This window comes from Mauremys mutica, chromosome 14, assembly GCF_020497125.1.
Source record: "Mauremys mutica isolate MM-2020 ecotype Southern chromosome 14, ASM2049712v1, whole genome shotgun sequence".
Taxonomy (NCBI): Eukaryota; Metazoa; Chordata; order Testudines; family Geoemydidae; genus Mauremys; species Mauremys mutica.
In genome coordinates, this window is record NC_059085.1 from 8456438 (window position 1) to 8473514 (window position 17077).

Genomic DNA, 17077 nt, shown 5'->3' on the forward strand with positions numbered 1-17077 from the left:
GGGACAGAGTTCTGGGAAATAAGTAGAAACCAGTTTTTAAATGTCTCGCTTTGTTTCGTTAACTTAATCAAGATTTTTGTCCTGTCAAATGTGGTAAGTAAAATGGCCGCATTTATTTTGCCAGGTGGAAAACCAAATGAATGCATCTCAGAAGCTAATTGGAGATGGTCCTGTGTGTGCAATTTTTGCTGGGTTAGTGGTTTTCCGAGATCAATAGATTTTTATTGGGTAGTTCCTACTTAATCGTTAAATCTTTCCTGACACTGTGAATGAGCCCGAAGCACGATAAAGCGTAAGAGGACATTCAGCCAAGTAGATCAGTTGTTTGGACGAATGCTCTTAACCCTCTCTGAATAGAGAAGGCTTGGTGCCCTGGGTTGGCTTTCATAACTGCAGCCTGTTCAATTCCAACTTCAGTAGGATGAAAGGTGGAAGTAGGGCCACAGGCCTGTCTACATACAGGAGTTATTCTGGTTTATCTAAAGAGGGGTTTTAAACTGATTAATTCATAGGCTATGGCTTCACTGCCAAAAAGGTGTGTTTTTACCACAAGATTGCTAACCCCCATTAGCTGTCTCCCTGCAAAATCCTAGTTGAGCCAAGGCAGAGGCCCATTCTTTTAAAGACGTTTATAACAGCCTGTCACAGTGTGACCAGCCCTTTAAGGGAAGAAGAACCCAGCCCCACCTGTGACTGATCAGCTCACTGCCTCCTAGATGAAGCTGTGGGGCTAGGGGTCAGGTGATCCCCTAAGAGCACCTGGGTCTTTAAAGGCCAGTGAGTGCTCAGCTGAGCCAGAGAATTGCAGGGAGCAGATTGCTGGAGCAGAGGAAAGACTCTAGCTAGTAAAAAGAACAGGAGTACTTGTGGCACCTTAGAGACTAACAAATTTTTTTAGCATGAGCTTTCATGGGCTACAGCTCACTTCCTCGGATGCATAGAATGGAACACACAGACAGAAGGTATTTATACATACAGAGAACATGAAAAGGTGGAAGTAGCCATACCAACTGGAAGAGGCCAATCAATTGAGATGAGCTATCAGCAGCAGGAGAAAAGAAACCTTTGAAGTAATAATCGAGATGACCCATAGAAGGTGTGAGGAGAACTTAACATGGGGAAATAGATTCAATTAGTGTAATGACCCAACCATTCCCAGTTACTGTTTAAACCTAAGTTAGTTGTATCTAATTTGCATATTAATTCGAGTTCAGCAGTCTCTCTTTGGAGTCTGTTTTTGAAGTTTTTTTGTTGCAAAATTGCCACCTTCAGGTCTGTCACTGAATGGCCAGAGAGGTTGAAGTGTTCTCCCACTGGTTTTTGAATGTTATGATTCCTGATGTCAGATTTGTGTCCATTTATTCTTTTGCGTAGAGACTGTCCGGTTTGGCCGATGTACATGGCAGAGGGGCATTGCTGGCACATGATGGCGTATATCACGTTGGTAGATGTTTAGGTGAATGAGCCCCAAGTGGTCCCCAGGCACGTGACTGAGAACTACAGGTGTGCTGGGGTCCGAGCAAGGACTGGAGGGGGAGGGGAAAGTCTCTGGGCATTCGAGCCCATGTGAGGCAGAGGACCCGCTTTATTTGAGTATTTTGCTTGTGTGATCAGTTTAACTAGTAAACTGTGGCCTGCGGCAGGGCCTGACCCAAACTCTGGCACGGCAATGATCCTTCGGTTGCTGGGGAGGCTCCCTGTACGCGAACAAGCTGCTCTGTGCTTTGCATCGTCCCTGCGTGAGGAGCTGTCTCTGTCACAGCTCAGCTGCGAGGCTAAAACGGCTCCGTTTAATTTGGTGGTCTGCAGACTCAACTGCTGCTCACGGAGACAACATCCTCTCCCTCTAACCTCAAGGCGGTCTCTCCGGTGACAAAGCAGCAAGCCATGCTCCCGCCGGCTCAGCCAGCCTAGAAGCAGCAATGAGAGTTTAAAAGACGCATCTCCTGGGCCTTGTGAAATGCTGAGCTTCCCTTAAGGACATATACAGAGATGTTGCACCCTGATTCCACCAATAGAGACACCCCATAAATGGAACAATTTGGTAAACACTTCCCCTCTGGCAGATCCCCCAGAAGTATCCATCACAGCACAGGCCTGCTCTGACAAGTGACTCTAGAAATGGCACCATGGGGCTCTGGGTTTGTCCATGGTTTCTGTAATGTGCTGAGTTTAAAAGTAAGATTGCCAGCCCTGCCCACTGAACCTAGCATGGCAGAGTCAAGCTGGGTTCTTTCCTTCTTGCTCATCATCACCACCAATAAAGATGCTGCCAGCCAAATTTTCTGCCCTTTGTTACATCTGCGCACCCCCACTGCCTTCAATAAGCAGGTTGGAATTTACTAAATCGCTCTGTGGGTGATGCATGAGATGGGATCGATTCCAGCTGAGTGACCGCGGCAGAGATAAAGTGCAGCAAATGCTTATTTTTGTAGCTGAATTGAGCAGAATTGACTCTGAGTTCACACAGGAAGCCGGTGTAGGAGGCAAGAAGGGGCCCGTGCTTTAAACCCACCAGTCAAGGCTCTGTTTTAAACACGCCATCCTTCCTGTTGGAGGCCTGGGCAAAGGGTTCACTTTGGAGCATCATCTCATTTCTGCGCCTTACTCTGCCAGGGTGCCTGTCGATGAATGACAGAAGAGACACCCTTTGCCTCCAAGGTTGCTGTCTGATCTCCGTTCCCGCGAAGCAGTGTGAATTCAAAGTTCCTTCGGGCGGGTAATGGAGTGCACTCTGCATTCACACCATCCTGCCCCAGGGATCCTGAGTCACATCCCAGTCTCTGGTGTGGCAGTGCTAAGCTGTGGGCTGGCCCTACCACTTTCAAACCGCTCTTTGATGGGAATGAAAGAAGATCCCTTCCACACGCCCCCATGCAGGATGAGAGAGCCTCACTGGCAAATGGGCACTGAATACCGGCCCGTGGGGCTGGTCTCTATCTGGATGGGGGGGATTGTACCTAATGCCAATCCAAATAGAATTGTTTGGGGAATTCCATGCTTCCTGGTCCTGTAGCCAAGCCCCAGGCTGCTCGCTGAGCTACCCTGGGACACTGGGGTGTCAAACTAGCTCGCTTTAGCCTCCTCCCTAAGTGTGGCTGGAGATGCCATAGCAACAGTGATCTCACAGTGGCTGATTATGCAGCATCAGAACCCTGCCAGCCCTGCTCCTTGGCTCGGCCCAGACGAACAATGACTTCAGGAAGCGAGGGCTTGCGAGGCCAAGTGACGAACCTTCTCCCTGGGTAAAGCAGCTGCAGAGAGAAGGATGCAGAGGAGACCGGGGCGAATGCTGGCAGCGGGGGAAAGGTGGGGATGGAAGTGGCTGGGGTTCTGTTCTCTCCTGGGGAATTGGGGCCTATGGCAAGGATAGCCCCAGGGTTTTGGCAACTGGCATGGAGAGGGAAGGCTGGGGCTTTGGAGACTCTGTAGGTGAAGAAGCCAGAGTCTGGCTGGGGTGAGGGAGAGGGGGGAAGGAACGGGGAGCTGGAGATGATCAGAGCTGATGGAGAATACGCTGGAGTGAGGCAGCCACCGGCGGGAGCTGATTTCTGTAAGAATGAACACGACACAGTAGGCCCTGCCTCTTGGTCTGTGCAGCCCCCGACCAGCCTGGCGAGTCCAGCACTGGTTGGTCCTGGCTTCACCGCTGAGCCGCAGCGAGGCCGCATGGTGGACATCAGGATGTGCCGAGCCCGAGTGTGGGAAGGATGCAGAGCTGGGACGGCGCTGGGGAGAAAACGTCGTTTCCAAACAGCTGCCTGGGCCTTTGGCTGCCTTTGCAGGGGCTGAGGCGATGCCGGGATGGTCTAGGCAGCCAAGGTGCACCAGGCAGGTGATGGCAGGAGGGATTGTTCTGTGGTTTCCCTAGGGGTCCGGGCCAAACGGTTCCATCTCTTTGCCAGGGCAGCAGGACGAGAGGCCTGGTGCTGCTATGGCTGTGCATTTCACGCTCCCCGGCAGCTGGTGAGTGAAGTTGTGTCTGGGAGATGCGACTGGGATGTTGCACTCGATATGATTTTATGAAAATATGCTAATGAGTATGAATATAATGTTACTGGAATATGCTTCATGCAAAAGGTCTCTTGTACGGTATCATTACAAAGCTGATAATCTATTGAGTGTGGTCGTCCTATTTGTATAAATGTACCACTCCTGTATCTAAAACTAGAAATATGAAATATCACTCTGAGGGGCTATTGTAATTATGCAAAGTGGGGGCCATTAATGGTGGTTTGGAATCTTGATGGCTCCCATCGGCCAGGACAACTGACTGGATGGCTCTGTTTGCAGGCAGGCCTTGCTGTGAGTCCGGCTGGGAGGAATGAAGGCTTGGGGGTCTTACAGTGACATGTGATCATCTCTCCTGAACTGGCATCCATCTTAAACCTGGTGCTTTTCCATTGAGAAGAGGGGGAGTGGGTGGGACCCAGAGAGACAAAAGATTCCCACCTTGTGCCAAAGCCATATAAGGGTGTGGAACAGAACAAATGGGGGCTGCAGTCATGAGAAACCCCCTAGCTACCACCTGAGCTGGAACAAGGGCTGTACCAGGGGAAGGATTGTGCCCAGGCTAGGAAGGCTCCAGTCTGTGATAGAAACGTATCGAAACATCTCTGAGGGTGGGAGTTTATCTGGATTCAGTTTTATTACTGTATTAGGCTTAGACTTGAGTGTTTTATTTTATGTTACTTGGTAAAAGTTCTGTCTGTTACTACTTGGAACCACTTAAATCCGACTTTCTGTATTTAATAAAATCACTTTTCCCTTATTTAACCCAGAGTCTGTATTAATCCCTGGGGATGGCAGGCAAAGAGCTGTGCATCTCTCTCTCTCAGTGTTACAGAGGACGGACAATTGATGAGTTTACCCTTGTAGCGGGCCGGTGTGGCTCCCCTCCTCCCCGGAGAGGGTTGAGCCCCGGACACAGGAAGGGGCGGGGCTACAGCATGGTGAGCCCGCCCCTCAGAGGGTCAGGCGGCGACCCGGAAGAATAAAAGCCGGGCCTCCCAGCTCAGTCAGCTCTCAGCCACCGGGGAGAGCAGACCTGCCTGAGGGAGCTCCTACCGGAGGAACCACTGGAGCCCCGAGCGACTGCCTGGACTGGACGGAGAGCACCCTACCTCGCTCCTGGGAAGACCAGCCGGAACTCCCCCGCGCCACCTACGACGAGGAGCCCGGGGGAACGCCCCAGCTGCCATGCTGTTACCCCGAGGAGCCCCCGGGGCAGGATTGGCTGGACTTCCCTAAGGACCTACCAGACCTACCCCCCAGCCCGGGTTGGGACGAGCCCATGCAGTGGGACTTCCCGGGGCGAGATGCCATGGACCAGGTAGGACAAGAGGGGGATAGTGGAAGTGGCCCGGGGGCAGCTGACCTCAGTCAGGCTGCTGACCAGACTGAACCCATGTCAGTGTGTTGCGGTCAGGATCCCCACTGACCGGCAGCGGTGAGGACCGCTGCCTAGGGCCCCGGGCCGGGACACAGTGGAGTGGGTGGGCCTGTGTCCCCCCCTGCCACCCCACTCACGGGTGGCAGTCGTCCCCCTCTACCTACTGGCTCAGCCTGCCGCAAAAGGCCTGAGCCCCTGTACTGTTTGCTACTGGCTCAGCCTGCTACCAAAGGCCTGAGCCCCTGTACTGCTTGCTACTGGCTCAGCCTGCCACAAGAGGTCTGAGCCCCTGTACTGCTTGCTACTGGCTCAGCCTGCCACAAGAGGCCTGAGCCCCTGTACTGCTTGCTACTGGCTCAGCCTGCCACAAGAGGCCTGAGCCCCTGTACTGCTTGCTACTGGCTCAGCCTGCCACAAGAGGCCTGAGCCCCTGTACTGTTTGTTACTGGCTCAGCCTGCCACAAGAGGCCTGAGCCCCTGTACTGTTTGCTACTGGCTCAGCCTGCCACAAAAGGCCTGAGCCCCTGTACTGTTGTTACTGGCTCAGCCTGCTACCCGAGGCCTGAGCCCCTGTACTGTTTGTTACTGGCTCAGCCTGCTACCAAAGGCTTGAGACCTATCTAGACTGTTTGTCGCCCAGCCCCTGCACCAGGGAGCCTGGGCCTGTCCTAGCCTTAAAGAGACAGGACAGAACCCCCGTGAGACAAGCAGGCCGGTGTGGCTCCCCTCCTCCCCTCAGAGGGTTGAGCCCCGGACCCGCCTGTTACAAGTGGCACCTGACCAGGGACCTGATCCCTTGCCCCTGTGAGAAGGGGCCGGTGAGAGGGCGGCGGAGCGCCCTCTTAGCCAGGACGATGGAGGCAGACCGGCTGTTCCAGCTGCTGGTGGAAAGCCAGGAGCGGCAACAGACGGCTCAACTCCTACAGCAGCAGCAACAGCATGCCGCCCAGCTGGAACAGCAGCGGCAGCGAGACGCGGCCCAGCTCCAGCAGCAGCAACAGCAGCAGGTAGCTCAGCTGGAGCAGCAACAGCAGCTGGTGCAGCAGCTTGGGACCCAGCTGCAGCACCTCCTCGGGCCCGCCCCCCGCCCCGCTGAATGGCCTGCGGGGGAGGTCACGGGAGGGGGTCCGCGTCTGGCGACCCCCCTGCGTCTGACCAAGATGGGCCCAGATGATGACCCGGAGGCCTTCTTGGTCACTTTTGAGCGGGTGGCCCTCGTGGCGGGATGGGCAAGAGACCAGTGGGCCACCTTGCTCGCCCCCTATTTGACTGGGCCGGCCCAAGCAGCCTACCGGGGGCTGGTGACCGAAGAAGCCCGCGACTACGACCGCGTGAAGGCCGCAGTCCTAGACGCTTTGGACATTAGCCCGGAGACGTTTCGGCAGCGATTCAGGCGCCATACCTACCCGGCGGGAGCCCGTCCCCGGATGGTGGCCCAGACCCTGAAGGAAGCCTGCCGTCGGTGGCTGCAGCCAGACGTCCGGACGGCGGAGGAGGTCACTGAGCAGGTGGTGTTGGAGCAGTTTATTCACACCATACCGGCCAAAGGTAGGGCCTGGGTACTCCGCCACCGACCGACGACCTTAGCAGAGGCCGTCGCGCTCCTGGAAGGCTTCCTGGCTGCTGAAGCCTCGATAGGGCCCGCCTTCCGGCCACCTACCTCGGGGCCCGAACGACCCCGAGACGAGAAGAGGGCGTCGAACGTGCCCCACCCACGAGGCCCGGACCCCGGGCCGGGACCCCGACAGGGAACCGCGACTCCACGCTGGGAAGCAACCCCCCAGCGGACTACCCCGGCCTTCACCCAGGGAGCGCCTAAGGTCCGGCGGAGCCCCCCCCGAAGTGCCAGAACAAGCCTTCCCCGGAGTGGACGCCCTGAGCTCGGTCCCTGCTTTAGATGTGGGAAAGCCGGACATGTACAACGAGACTGTCCCGAGATGGACTGCAGTTTCGGGCAGGTTTACGTAGGGGCCGGCCGGGCCCGCCGGGCGGGGCCCCCCCAGCTGATAATCCCGGTAATGGTTGAGAACCAGACCACACAGGCCCTGATCGATTCAGGGTGCGGCCAGACCTTGGTCCGCCAATCTCTGGGACCACCGGCCGACCCCCGTCTGACGCCGATACAGTTACAATGCATCCACGGAGATGTCCGACCTTACCCGAGTGCCTGGGCCCAGCTAACGGTGGGAGGCACTACCCGGAGGCTAGTCGTCGGCCTGGCGCCCGGACTGGCCTATCCTGTGATTCTGGGGCGAGACTGGCCCTTATTCGAAGAGGTCCTCCGGGCAACGCCGGGCTTGGCCGCTGAACCCCGGGAACCCCCGCCAGCGGCGGGGCAGGCCGGTGCGGAGAGTGAGGGAGAGGACCAAGGAGGTCAGAGGCCGCTGGAACAAACTCCCTCAGCACCTCGCTTCGATACGGACTTTTGCCGCGACCAGCGATCAGACCCGACGCTTAGCCGGGCCTATCAACAACTTGCGGCCGTCGACGGCTCCGTGGTAGATTCTCATCGGGCCACGCAGTGGCCTCATTTCGAGCTCCGGCGAGATAGGCTCTACCGCATCGATCGAGACCCACGCACCCGTGAACCCTTGACGCAATTGTTGGTACCCCGCTGTCACCGCAGGGCCGTGATGCAGTTGGCCCACGATGTGCCCGCCGCCGGGCATCTGGGGCAAGAGAAGACCCTCGCCCGAATCCTGACGCGGTTCTTTTGGCCTGGTATTCATCAAGAGGTGAAGCAATATTGTACCTCCTGTCCTGAGTGTCAGCTGGCCGCACCGCCTCGGGTATCCAAGGCCCCCTTGGTCCCCATGCCAGTCATCGAGACCCCCTTTGAGCGGGTCGCCATGGACCTGATAGGTCCGCTTCCCCGAAGCGCGGCCGGCTTCCAGTATGTCCTCGTCCTTGTGGACTACGCCTCCCGCTTCCCCGAGGCCGTCCCCCTGCGGAGCATCACCGCCCGGACCATTGCGGGGGAACTGATGAAGATATTTTCCCGAGTAGGGTTGCCTAGGGAGATCCTAACAGACCAGGGCACTAACTTCACGTCCCGGCTGCTCCAACAGGTCTGCAAGCTCCTGGGGGTGAAACAGCTGCGTACGTCAGTGTACCACCCACAGACCGACGGGCTGGTAGAGCGGTTCAACCGCACCCTTAAGGACATGCTAAAAAAATTTCCCCCTGAGGAATTGCGGCACTGGGACCAGTTCCTACCACCCCTGCTTCTGGCCATCCGGGAGGTTCCGCAAGCCTCAACTAAGTTCTCCCCCTTTGAACTGTTGTACGGGCGGAGGCCCCGCGGACTTTTAGATTTGATGCGGGAGACCTGGGAGGAGTCGGCCTCCCCAACCCAGGGCCTCCTCCAGTACGTCCACCAATTACGGGAATACCTGACCCAGGCCGGGACAGTAGCCCGGGAGAATTTGCGGGCCGCCCAGGCGAAGCAGGAGCGGAACTATAACCAGGAGGTCAGGGCCCGGACGTTCGCTCCTGGGGACCGGGTCCTACTGCTCCTTCCCTCCAGCGAGTCGAAGCTGTTGGCCCGTTGGCAGGGGCCCTATGAGGTGGTGCGGCAAGTGGGACCCGTGACATACGAAATCCGCCAACCCGACCGACGGAAGAAGCTCCAGATCTACCACGTTAATCTGCTAAAGCCATGGTGTGACCGAGAGGGCCTACTGATCGACCCTTGCCCGCCCGAGCCCGAGCTGGGTCCGGACACGGCTGAGACGAAGGGCGTGGAGGAACCCCCGATAGGCCCCTCGCTCACGGCAGAGCAGCGTAAGCAGGCTACATGTCTCCTGCAGGCTTTCCAAAAAACCTTCACGGCCGCCCCAGGTTATACAACCCGGGCCTGTCACACAATTCTGACCGAGCCAGGGAAAACGATCAGAGAAACCACCCGGCCTTTGCCGTACCGGATGCGACAGGAGGTAGAAGAAGAAGTCCGAACCATGTTAGCCTTGGGGGTCATCGAGCCCTCCTGCAGTGAATGGCGCAGCCCGGTGGTGCTGGTCCCCAAACCGGACGGTACGCGTCGATTCTGTATAGACTTCCGTCGGGTAAACGCCATCTCGCGGTTTGACGCCTATCCGATGCCCAGGGTGGATGAGCTCCTGGGCCGCCTGGGGGAAGCCCAATTTATCACCACCCTGGACCTGAGCAAAGGGTATTGGCAGATCCCCCTCGACGAAGCGTCCAAAGAAAAAACGGCCTTTGCTACCCCCTCAGGCCTTTATCAATTTAATCGGATGCCGTTCGGCCTCCATGGGGCCCCTGCGACCTTCCAGCGGTTGATGGACCACCTCTTGCGGCCTCACCAGGAGTATGCGGCCGCCTACTTGGATGATGTGGTAATCTACAGCCGCCACTGGGAAGATCACCTCAACCGGGTCGCCGCGGTCCTACGAACCTTGCGGGAGGCGGGGTTGACCGCCAACCCTAAGAAATGTAGGATCGCATGGCAGGAGACCACCTATCTGGGCTACACGGTGGGAGGAGGACGAATCAGACCCCTGGTAGGCAAGGTACAGGCCCTTGCGGACTGTCCCACGCCCACGACGAAGCGTCAAGTGCGGCAGTTCCTGGGGCTCGCCGGGTATTACCGGCGGTTTATTCCGCAGTTTGCCTCAATTGCCGCACCCCTAACTGAGCTCCTCAAGAAAAATAGTCCCCGACAGGTGCGCTGGACGGCCGAGTGCGAGGTGGCCTTCCAGACCCTGAAGGACCGCCTTTGCCAGGAACCAGTCCTGTACAGCCCGGACTTCGACAAGCCGTTTATTCTACAGACAGACGCGTCTAAGACCGGCGTCGGGGCGGTCCTGTCGCAGGATATGGAGGGGGGGGATCATCCCGTGATATACCTCAGCCGGAAGCTATTCCCCCGCGAGCGCAACTATTCCGTGATCGAGAAAGAAGCCCTAGCGGTGAAGTGGGCCTGTGACGCCCTCCGATTCTTCCTCCTGGGTGCCCCCTTCACCCTCGTCACGGACCATGCACCCCTCCAATGGTTGATGAGGATGAAGGATAACAACCCCCGGATCATGCGGTGGTACCTAGCCCTGCAGCCCTATGCCTTTACCATCCGGCATCGGGCGGGCAAGGACCACGCAAATGCCGACTTCCTGTCCCGCCTTGAGGAGATGGAAGGACCTGGCCCCAAGGTATGGGAGCCAGGCTTGAGGGGGGGGAATGTAGCGGGCCGGTGTGGCTCCCCTCCTCCCCGGAGAGGGTTGAGCCCCGGACACAGGAAGGGGCGGGGCTACAGCATGGTGAGCCCGCCCCTCAGAGGGTCAGGCGGCGACCCGGAAGAATAAAAGCCGGGCCTCCCAGCTCAGTCAGCTCTCAGCCACCGGGGAGAGCAGACCTGCCTGAGGGAGCTCCTACCGGAGGAACCACTGGAGCCCCGAGCGACTGCCTGGACTGGACGGAGAGCACCCTACCTCGCTCCTGGGAAGACCAGCCGGAACTCCCCCGCGCCACCTACGACGAGGAGCCCGGGGGAACGCCCCAGCTGCCATGCTGTTACCCCGAGGAGCCCCCGGGGCAGGATTGGCTGGACTTCCCTAAGGACCTACCGGACCTACCAGACCTACCCCCCAGCCCGGGTTGGGACGAGCCCATGCAGTGGGACTTCCCGGGGCGAGATGCCATGGACCAGGTAGGACAAGAGGGGGATAGTGGAAGTGGCCCGGGGGCAGCTGACCTCAGTCAGGCTGCTGACCAGACTGAACCCATGTCAGTGTGTTGCGGTCAGGATCCCCACTGACCGGCAGCGGTGAGGACCGCTGCCTAGGGCCCCGGGCCGGGACACAGTGGAGTGGGTGGGCCTGTGTCCCCCCCTGCCACCCCACTCACGGGTGGCAGTCGTCCCCCTCTACCTACTGGCTCAGCCTGCCGCAAAAGGCCTGAGCCCCTGTACTGTTTGCTACTGGCTCAGCCTGCTACCAAAGGCCTGAGCCCCTGTACTGCTTGCTACTGGCTCAGCCTGCCACAAGAGGCCTGAGCCCCTGTACTGTTTGCTACTGGCTCAGCCTGCCACAAGAGGCCTGAGCCCCTGTACTGTTTGCTACTGGCTCAGCCTGCCACAAGAGGCCTGAGCCCCTGTACTGTTTGCTACTGGCTCAGCCTGCCACAAGAGGCCTGAGCCCCTGTACTGTTGTTACTGGCTCAGCCTGCTACCAAAGGCCTGAGCCCCTGTACTGTTTGTTACTGGCTCAGCCTGCTACCAAAGGCTTGAGACCTATCTAGACTGTTTGTCGCCCAGCCCCTGCACCAGGGGGCCTGGGCCTGTCCTAGCCTTAAAGAGACAGGACAGAACCCCCGTGAGACAAGCAGGCCGGTGTGGCTCCCCTCCTCCCCTCAGAGGGTTGAGCCCCGGACCCGCCTGTTACACCCTGCATAAGTTTTATACAGGGTAAAACGGATTTATTTGGGGTTTGGACCCCACTGGGAGCTGGGCATCTGAGTGTTAAAGACAGGAACATTTCTTAAGCTGCTTTCAGTTAAGCCTGCAGTTTGTGGGACGTGGTTCAGACCCGGGTCTGTGTTTGTGGCTGGCACAACCAGGCAGGGCTCTGGAGTCCCAGGCTGGCAGGGAAAGCAGGGGCAGAAGTAGTCTTGGCACATCAGTTGGCAGCCCCAAGGGGGTTTCTGTGATCCAACCCGTCACCACGACCTGACCATTGCACTCCCCAGTCAGTGCCTTCAGCTTGCTCCCAGGGGTGACGGAGACTGGGCCCTGCCTGAATCAGCCCCAAGTGAGGTCAGCAATTTGGACAGCTGGTACTCATGGGACAGTGGCGCTGCCTGATGGGCCTGCTCAGATCTCAGGAGGCACCAGCAGCAACCACTCGCTAGTGAATGAGACAACAGGGGCCAGGGTGGGAGAAGGGAGGCACAGCGCAAGTGAAGCAGAGGAAAGGATGAGGTATTAATGGAGGAAAAGCAGAGAGGAGAGGGTGGTAATAGACTGGGAAGCACAGGTCTGTCGGGTCCCGAAAGAGCCACAGGGGGACTGTGCCCTCCATTTGCTTTGCAGGATGTGGTACACAGAGGAACTTGGCCCCATCTAGTTCCATGCAGGCGTTTGCAGCTGTGGGGGAATTCCCCTGGGTGGTGTCAATACAGGACCTACAACACAACCACCTGGCCTTCGGCTCCATCCTGAGTGAGCACTGGATCCTGAGCGCTGCATCCAGTTTTCAGACAAGGTATGATGTGCCATGGCGCTCTCCCTTATGGTGCGGCCTTGCTCTCAACTCTGGGGGACGCCGCTTCTCAGAGGTCCTCCTTGGACGGAAGCTGCCAGGAGCACCCAGTTCCTCAGTGCATTACCTTGCATGTTCTGAACCAGCCCCCCGGCACAGCCTTGACAGGCAGGCTTTGCTGTAGGAAAAGACCAGGAACTGAGCCAATCGGAAGATTAAATTATCTCTGACTGCCGAGTAGCTGGGGCTGCTCGTAGCGAGGCTGCGGCTGTAATGAATTTCCAGGGAAACGGAGCCAGCAGCACTACGCACACGGTTCAATGCGCACTGCCGCCGTTTGCACTGGGCTCGTCTTCCCATCTTTCAGCCCCTCACGTGTTTAGTCCTCTGAGAAGATCTGCTCTGGTTTGGAAGGCCAGGCAAGGGATTGTGAGGCCTCCTCTCTTCCCTTCTCCCTCGCTCGGCGACGAGGGACAGAAAGCTGGCAGCCAGCCTCTTTTCCTGGGCTGCCTTCTCCCCATTCCCTGCACAGGCCACCCAGCTGCTGGCCATACAGTGTCCACCTACAGGGTGCCGGCGTTCAGTCAGCAGGTGCTCAGCATTTCAGCCTGCCCCTCCCAGACACAGTACAACTAGGCCCCAATCCTCCCCTCCGATGTAGCGCTCTGATGGTGTAAAGCTGGCAGTGGGGGAATCCCTGGGTATCAGAGCTGCTATGGCATCTGTGCCCCCCGCCCCCGCTCCATCCCCCTGCTGTAGGAGGCATGGCTGAGGGAAAGGGGGGTAGCGGGGCATGTGGGTAGCCAATGTCTCCCTACTGCCGGAATAGCGCCTACAGGCTGTGCAATTTACAGCAGTCCTTGGCCTACACGTCTGAGGGACCAGACTGGGGCTGGGCCACCCAGGTCTGGTGGGAAGGGCATAAAAATCACCTTTGCACACATCTCCCTCCTGAGCTGTGCTGGGATCTGGACCCTGAGCCACCAAGTCAAAGGCATGGAGCCCGATTCTGGTCTCGCACTGGCTTTGCACCAGTATAAACTGCCTTGCCTAGTGGCCTCAAGTCTTCCGGGAGCTGGTGTCACCCTGCGCCCACTGAGCTGCCAAGGGGCTCTCAGTTCCTGGAGCTCTTTGCACATCTAAGGCTCCTCTGGTCTCTTTCTTCAGGCAGCCGGCTTTCGCCGGGGTTGGTATAACAGACATGAACACGCAGAGGAAGCCCCAGTCGCAGTACTCAATCAGCACCATCATTCCCCACGAAGACTTCAACACAATCACGCTGGACAAGAACATTGCCCTGCTGAAGACGGCCACCCCCGTAGAGTTCAGTGATGCTGTTCAGCCCATCTGCTTCCCCAGCAGGAACCTCACTGCAGCCACCCTGGAGAACTGCTGGGTGTCAGGGTGGCTTCACCCCACTGCAGGTAACCCCTTCCTTTTCCTGGGTGACCTGGCCTAGAAAAGGGCACAGGCCAAGTTTGACTGCTGTATTTGGGGGGACAGCTCTAGCCAGGCCAATGGGACCGTGAGGGGGACGGACGGACAGACGCACGCACGCACACACACACGCTGAAGCCAGTCCCCCTGGCTCGCTGGTTCTCTCCTGCCTGGAGGGGCGGGTGCTCTGGCTGCGGCAGGCTGCGCATTACCTGGGCTGCTGGTTTAGCAGGGGAGCCCTGGCAGCTGCTGTCTGCTGTAGCGACCTGAGCTCGGGAGCTGCGGCCGCTCTGGCACCAGCAGGACTTGATGCCGCTGCTTTTCTAGTGCCTCCTGGTGCTGCGGCTGCTAATGAGGGGAGGCTGCTTCCCCGCCACACCACACAGAGACACACGGCAGCGCGGGCTCCACTAGGACCATCACTCTGGGCTGCTGGGGGGTGAGGAGGAGGAAGTCAGGAGTCAGTGGGGCTGCTGGCAGGCACCCATCCTGGTGCATTATGTTAAATGCACCAAACCTCACCCCCCCGACCACGGCACCCCAGGCTGGCCCTGTTGGGGGGGAACACCCCCCTGGTTCCCCAAACTACACCCATGGAGAAGGGCGAACCTCAAGAGCTGCATTCAAAAGTCTGGGTGCTTTTAGGGAGACTGCAAAAGCCAATGAGACCTGCTGGCTTCTTCCAGCTAGACAAGCCGGTGAGAAACCAGAATGGTGACTTGCCTTATAGTAACCGTGGTTCTTCAAGATGTCTTGTCTGTGTGGCTCCCACTCCGGGCCAGCATGCACCTTGTGCACCTGCAGGTCCTCGCAGATAAAGGAAGATGGGTAGGGTATGAAATCCAGTGCCTAGTAGTGGGGTGAGGGGCTTTGGTTTGGGTACACGGTGCAGCATCCCAACCACAAAGGCCTTTGTTTTCTTTTCCTCACCATAAAGCCACACGTCCTCTCATGCTAGGGGAGGCCAAACAGTGCTCCCCAGGGAGCTCAGTTAGATCCATTTCTGCTCAGCAAACAGCAGCTGGATCGGAGTCTCTGGGGTGGGGGTGATGGGGGTGCAGTGCCCCCAGGTGAAAGGAGAGGCCGGAGCCATGTTTCAAACCCAGCTCTCTCATTTGGCAGTGCAGGGACCTATCTCTGCCCACCCAGCAAGGCTAACCCCTGTTGGACTAGTATCAGAGAGGTGTCCGTGTTAGTCTGGTTCTGTAAAAGCAGCAAAGAATCCTGTGGCACCTTATAGACTAACAGACGTTTTGCAGCATGAGCTTTCGTGGGTGAATGCCCACTTCGTCGGATGCATCCGACGAAGTGGGTATTCACCCACGAAAGCTCATGCTGCAAAACGTCTGTTAGTCTATAAGGTGCCACAGGATTCTTTGCTGCTTTCCCTGTTGGACTGAAGCAGATAGCGCTCCTTTTAGCCTACTGGGCGTGTCAATAGGAAGAAATGCAGCGCATGTGACGCTGCCACTTCCAATTCCTAGGCCCCAGACTGGGGGGTCTCTGATCTCTTGGTTTCTTGGCTCAGACAGGAAGACACGCGGCAGCAAGCTTTCTAAGGAAGCTCTCAGTAGTGGATGTGGATCCCTGCCCCTTGAAGAGAATCGTTACAACCGAGTGCAGCAGCCACCGGGACTCCGATAACGTGACTGGATGTTTGGTAAGGAGCTTCTACTGATCCAGCCGCTGACTCTGATGCAGGGTGTGAACTACAGGGGGAACTGAGCTCTGCAAGAATAGGGGCAGCCTCTGCTTCCCTCACATGCACTATTCCACAATTAGCTACTGTAGTGTCCATGAGATCTGCAGCCCGCATCAGCCTTGGGCCATAATAAAGGCCTTAGTTTCCACAGGTCACTTTTCACTCTCCTCTGTCCTGAGGCTTTGTCACATCACACGTACTAGCCTTCGCCTGGGAAAACTAAACTGGGTTCCCCTCCATACCCCATGAATGCGGCCCCTGTTCAGCCCGCATGCTGATGTGTGGGGAGCAGATTCCTGGGCAATTCATCTGTGATGGGCAGGGGCGGCTCCAGGCCCCAGCACGCCAAGCACGTGCTTGGGGCGGCAAGCCGCGGGGGGGGTGCTCTGCCGGCGCCTGCGGAAGGTCCGCTGGTCCGTGCTTGGGGCGGCAAAATCCCTAGAGCCGCTCCTGGTGATGGGGGTGTTCTAAGAAGAGCCAGCCCCTGGAATTACTGGTGGCTTGTTGGAGCAGATAAAGCAACGACCTGGTGGGATCTGTCCTCCTTCCAGTTTAGGATTAGTAAAGAGGTGCCCACGGGATACAGGAGCAGTGAGAGCACAGGTTGGAGGAAAACTGGTGTGTTTTGACTGAAACCTGCCTTTTGTCTCCTCAAGGGGGACCCAGGGAACCCAGTCATGTGCCAGGCTAAGGGAACTGGAGACTGGGTTCTGAATGGAGTGCTGAGCCAGGGCGGCATGAGATGCTACGGACCATTTCTCTACACCAAAGTGGCCTATGACAGCGACTGGATTTCAGCCACAACAGCCGACGCAGGAGTCCCCGTATATCCCACGTTTGCCAGAGGGCGCTCTGCTTTTCAAGCTCCGACTGAGGATTTGGAAGGGTCGTTTGAGTCAGCAGAGAAGGTGTTTCAACCCTCAGTCATCGCAGAAGCTGGGTCTGACCGTGCCCAAGCCAAGCAGCGACCGAAGGACATCAAGCCCGCCCAGGAAGGGCTAGCCAGGGCTTACAGCAAGTCTGACCCAGTGTACTATGACTACTACAGTGGGGAAACACTCCCCATTTCTCAGGGGCGCGTGCATCAGCCGCAGAGCCTCACGGAAATGAGCTCTGTTTTCCTTCTGCTCGGGCTCCTGTTTTACTAGATGAGACACTGTAACCGAGGCAACTGTGTGATTGACTGGCCTCGGGGACCATTCCCAGCACTCCATCCGTTTTAGTGCTGTTGACAGTGACTATGTGGCATGATCCATGTGCACGGTGCTGACACATCCTCCCCCCACAGCACTGCCCTCGTGTCTCTGTATTTTGGCACTCGCTCAGGCTATTAAA

At 57.6% G+C, this 17077-nt stretch overlaps 2 protein-coding genes across 2 annotated transcripts; both read left to right on the forward strand.

The window, feature by feature from the left end:
- The first annotated feature begins 3186 nt into the window (after positions 1–3186).
- PRSS54 (serine protease 54) lies at positions 3187–17042 on the forward strand. The gene is made up of 5 exons (XM_044987715.1): positions 3187–3309; positions 12435–12606; positions 13771–14027; positions 15573–15700; positions 16399–17042. Exons 2-5 carry the CDS (start codon positions 12473–12475, stop codon positions 16888–16890), a joined length of 1011 nt encoding a protein of 336 aa, XP_044843650.1. The 5' UTR covers positions 3187–3309; positions 12435–12472; the 3' UTR covers positions 16891–17042.
- On the forward strand, positions 6553–10416 carry LOC123349509 (the record flags this gene model as incomplete). The annotated part of the gene is made up of 2 exons (XM_044987665.1): positions 6553–6870; positions 6916–10416. Coding segments are annotated over exons 1-2 (3819 nt in total), but the record flags the coding sequence as incomplete, so codon positions are not given.
- Positions 17043–17077: the final 35 nt, after the last annotated feature.